The following is a 4781-nucleotide window of genomic DNA, read 5'->3' on the forward strand; positions in this document are numbered from 1 at the left end:
ATCAGGGTTAGCAGGATGGGCAGTGGCGGGGGTGAAGGGCGGGCAGCACAGGCTTGGCCAGTTTGTAATGGGCAGGGACGCCCACCTGTAGTCCCAGCTGCCCTCCCAGGTCTCTGTGGTCGCCTGATGCTGGCTGACGCTGAGCTGGGGTGGGAGCGGGTAGGGTGGGGGGCGGCCCAGAGGCTCGCTCCCTCCCCCAGCTGAGAATACCTAGGCAGCTGCTGCCTCGGGATCGTGTGGACGGTCAGTCACCCAGAGGCCTTTTCCCAGGGCCTGCTCTGTGGGCCCAGGGGCTCGGGGGCATGTCAGGCCGGGGTCTCTCCATGTCTCCACCCTGTCTCCACACCCCTGACTCCTAGCAGAGCATCAGAATCTTTGACACAGCGGGATTCTGTGGAATCTTTGACACAGCGTCTGGGGCAGGACCTGCTGCTCTGTGGACCACACTTGGATGGCCAGGCCTAGAATGGCCTGAAACCGAATGTGTCCTTGGCCTGGCTGGTCCCCAGGGGTTGCCTGGGCCAGGAAATGGTGAAAATACAGGTTCCCGCCTCCCAGTCTTCTCCCCGGGGAAGACCCCCAGACGTGCCTTTTAGCCTCTGCTCTAGAATGGATAATGCTAGGGTGTCTCTGAGCGGGGGTTCCCCTGGGATCCTATTAGGAATGCAGAGTCTCAGGCCAGCCCCGCACCTGCAAAATCAGAAATGGGGGTGGGGAGGTCGTCCACACAGGCCCTCCAGGAGCTTCTAATTGAGGAAGTGGGGGCACCACAGCCTCAGGGGGTGCCCCCAACTCCCTGGTCTGCAGTTGAGAAAACCCAAGCTCCCAAGGGCCACCCCCACAATGAGAACCTCAGGCCTGTTCTAGCTGCCCGGGTTCTTGAAGCTATGCCCTCCAGCGCCTGAAATCGGCTGACCCATCCTGCTGTCTGATCCCAGGTGGGTGGGATGCCAGCCACCTGTGAGCACACCTGAGGCTTCTCCAGGGCGGGCTGTGGGCAGAGTGTCCCCTGCCCGGTCTCCAGCTGCTCGAGGCCTCACCCAGGAACCAGGTGGGCCTGGGCTGTGCCAACCCCTCTACCCCTCGGCCTGACTAACCTGCTCTCTGTCTCTTTCTTCCGTCCCCCACCCCCGGTGGTGCCCACAGCAGACAGGAAGGAGAAGGCCACCGCGATGCCCGACTCCCCGGCCGAGGTGAAGACGCAGCCCCGGGCCACGCCCCCCAGCATGCCGCCCCCACCACCTGCCGCATCCCAGGGGGCCACGCGACACCCCTCCTTCACGCCCCACACAAGTGAGTAACCCCAGGGCTGGGTCTCAAGGGGGCACTGGGGTGAGTCACCTCTGGGGGATCCCTTGAGTCGTTTGAGGTCCGACCTTTCACCTGGACCTGTAAACGCCCCCTTGTTGGGCCTTTGAGAGGGAGGATCTCATTATGGTTCAGACCCCAGCTCTTCTACTTGGTAGCTGTATGGCTTTGGGCAAAGTTCTTAACCTCTCTGGGCCTGGCGTTTCTCACTGGGAAAGCAGGGCTGGCCGTGGCCCTGCCTCACTGAGCTGCTGTGAGGATGAGTGAGTTAATAGTTCTCAGCAGGGTGGGCACACAGTGAACCTTCCATCAAGGTTAGCTGCTATACCAGTGCTCAGACAGGGACGAGGACTTCTCCGTGGTCACACAGCAGACTACTTGCATGTGGGCGAATCCTGTTTGGCCTGCACCCCCTGAAGGGGCAATTGGAGGCATCTCTGGCCTTGGAAGAGCTCTGCGGCCAGTCCTGAGCCAGGTGTGTGGGTGGGCCAGGAACTGGGTCCGCAGGGCCTTAGCTGCCAGCAACATGATAGGCAGACCATACCCCAAGGTGGTGCCTCACTGGCACTGGGCCATGGTTGAGCATCTTGGTGCACACAGCAGGTATAGGTGGGCTTGCGGAGTACACAGCCACCCCTGAAGCCCTGGGCCTTTGAGTCGGAGCAGTTGGGAAGGAGACCCCCGGCTTGTGCTTGTGTGGGGGACAAAGTTCCCTGTCCCTAAGACCAGGGGCTCAGCAATATGTCCTAAGTGTTTCTGGGCATTCCGTGTGCCTTCCCACCCACACATTCAGAGGACAGAAAGCCCTGCACTGGGGCTCCCTTCCCCAGGCTTTGGACCCAAATGAAGCCCCCCCCTGGAGCAGGAACCTCAGTTCCTCAGCCTGGTGGCCCCTGGCCGCCCCCAGGTTCCTCAGGCCCCACCCCGCTCACTGGGGTCCATGTCTCTTCCCAGAGCCCAGGCCCTGGCCTGGCTCCATCTGTTCCTGGTTGTGAATGGTGCTGGTCCTGCCATCAGAGGCTGGGCAGTGGCCCCCATCTGGACGAGGGGTCCAGCTAGGTCCCTTGCTGCAGGATGCTGGTCTCTGCTGGTAAACAGGAAAATGCCACCTGCTCCCAGGTGCGGCCAGCTGAACACAGGACTGTCTGGCACAAACAGTTCCAGCACCTCTCCCCAGTGGGGTCAGTCTGAGCCAGGGGCCCCACACATGATGGACACTGGGATGAGCCCGTGTCCCCACACTTGCCTCCTGCCTCAAGACGGGGCCCTGCCATCCACCCCTGGGTGCCCAGCCTGCACTGGCCACACAGGAGGGGCCAGAGGTGGCCAGACTTTGCTCACTCACTGTTCTCACCTGGGGACTCTGGCCATCCGGTCACCCCTCCCTCTTCTCCAGAAGAGTCAGTCCTCACCTCGGGCTGAACTGCGGGCCGATCTCTGTCTACTGACTACAGCTGCCCTGTCCAGCCTCACTGGTAGAGAGGTGAGGCTCCGGCCTGGCCGAGTTTCACCCGCATCCATGCAGCCCAGGGTGTCCGTGCAGCCCAGGCGGGAAAAGGAATTTTCCTGACGGGGCAGCAGCAGGTCCCCCTGGGATGATGACGCCCCACTCTGTTGTCCGGTTCCAAGTGGGAGAGACCAGTGGACCCTTGGAGGGTCTGGCCAAGGGCTCTGAGCCAGGGTCTCCGATCCTCATGGGCGTGGCTCTGTGGCCTGCTTTTCTTCTCAGTCCAGGAGCCCATGTTCCGGAAGGCACTGGTCTGGGAACCAGATGTTCCAGGTTGTGGATGGGGCTGGGGTGGGATGCCACCGGGCTTGGTGAACAGATATGCGGTGGCAGGCCCGTGTGTGGCGTGGGGTCCATCCCCTCTGGCGGGGGTCCTGGCTCTGTTCAGAACATGCAGGTTGTGAGAGAATGGGTCTTTCTTCTCTAAGCCGACACCTAGTTCCCTCTGGCCGCTGGGAGCTTTTGTCTGAGTGTCAGGCTGCCTCTGGGGTGGCCTCAGGTTTGTTCCCTAAGCCTTGGAATTCCCTGAAAGCAGGATGTTAACGTGAGGTTAACATCTCATCTCATCTGTGCACCTGGCTGGTGGTGCCCAGCGTAGATGGATCCTCTGCACTCCGCGTGGATTCCTGCCAAGAACCTCCCCCGCTGCCCCAGGACCGACCTGCAAGCCAAGCTGACCAGGGACTGACTGGGAGCCACAGCTTGAGGGCTGTGGTTTTTTTCTTGCCCAGTGACTGCCCTGGGCACAAATTTATTTTGGAGTTGAAGCTGTGGCGTGGCCACAGGAAGGTGGCAGGAGTGCCAAGAGAACTCTGGGGAGGGATGTGAGGAGCCATTCTGCAGCTGGGAGGACCCTTAAGGGGCAAACACTCCATCTTGCCCTTACCCCCTGTGACAGGGGGCACACTCTCTGTTTTTGGTGGTACGGCTTTTCTCCTTGTGGCTTTTGTCCACTGACCTCAGCTCAGACAAATCAAATCTCTCTTCCTGTTTGGTGCTTCCACCCTTCACGGCAGCTCAGACCTGGCCTTTGTTTTGGAACCACCATTGGCTTGTCTGTCGATGGAAACCCCAAGCCCCTCAGCCTGGGCTCCAGGTCCCTGAGGATGGTGCCAAGTGGGATCACCGGGCACCTTCCAGAAACAGATGTTTAAGAGCCAGGGTGTCCCCTCATGCCCACGAGGAGCCAGAATTCCGGTTGAGCCCCGGAAGTTCCCACCAAAAGTGGCCCCAGGAGATCCCTGATCCACCCATTTCACAGATGAGGAAGCTGAGGCCCAGAGAAGGGAGTGGACTGGCCCTAGGTGATGACAGAGGCCCAACCCCCAAAACGCTGTCGAGAAGCAGGGGAGGGGCTGGCTGCAGACACCCCCCCGGGCAGGGTCTGGAGCCCAGCCTCCTTCCTCACAGCGTGTTTTTCTTATTTTGCTTACAGATCGAGAGGACGGGCCTGCGATGTCTCTGCCCCATGGCCGTTTTCATGGCTGCTTAAAATGGTCTATGGTCTGTCTCTGTAAGTAAAATAACAAAAACCACTGGTCTCCCAGAGGTCCTTGCCCAGTGCCCACTGCCCTGTCTGCGCCCCCTGCATCTGCCATGCTAGGCCTGCCTCCCTTAGGGAACAAGGGCCCAGGGGCAGACCAGGAGGACTGAGCAGTGGGGTCTGCAGCCCACAGACCGGGTTCACACCCAGCCCTGCCGCCCACACACTGTGACCTTGGGCAGGTGGATGGCCTCTCTGAGCCCCCATCTCCCTGACTCAGAACTGGGCGAATCAGGCGGGTCCCAGAGTTGCAGAATGGTTGAATGCCAGTAGCAAGTCTGCAACCTCTCCCAGGGTGGACCCCGCTCTTACCCTTCCAGGCACTATGTCCTCGGGCAGGGAACCCCACCTGTAGAAAAGGAGTCATGGGCCCAGCGCTGAGGCAATGACACGGAGCCCCAGGGTGCTGCTGGTCATGTCATG

The 4781-nt window shown here is 60.8% G+C and overlaps 1 protein-coding gene across 6 annotated transcripts in view; it reads left to right on the forward strand.

Moving 5' to 3' along the window:
- Positions 1-4781, forward strand: part of CBFA2T3 (core-binding factor, runt domain, alpha subunit 2; translocated to, 3) — a 79424-nt gene that overhangs the window by 56747 nt on the left and 17896 nt on the right. For 4 of the 6 annotated variants that reach the window (XM_010843950.1, XM_010843955.1, XM_010843953.1 and 1 more), the window contains exons 2-3: positions 1147-1293; positions 4251-4328. In XM_010843950.1, coding sequence (XP_010842252.1) covers positions 1147-1293; positions 4251-4328 — 225 coding nt within the window. The remainder of the gene's footprint in view (positions 1-1146; positions 1294-4250; positions 4329-4781) is intronic. The other 2 variants (XM_010843951.1, XM_010843952.1) reach the window with 2 other exon arrangements.

This window comes from Bison bison, unplaced genomic scaffold (genome assembly GCF_000754665.1).
Source record: "Bison bison bison isolate TAMUID 2011002044 unplaced genomic scaffold, Bison_UMD1.0 scf7180017864192, whole genome shotgun sequence".
Classification (NCBI taxonomy): Eukaryota; Metazoa; Chordata; class Mammalia; order Artiodactyla; family Bovidae; genus Bison; species Bison bison.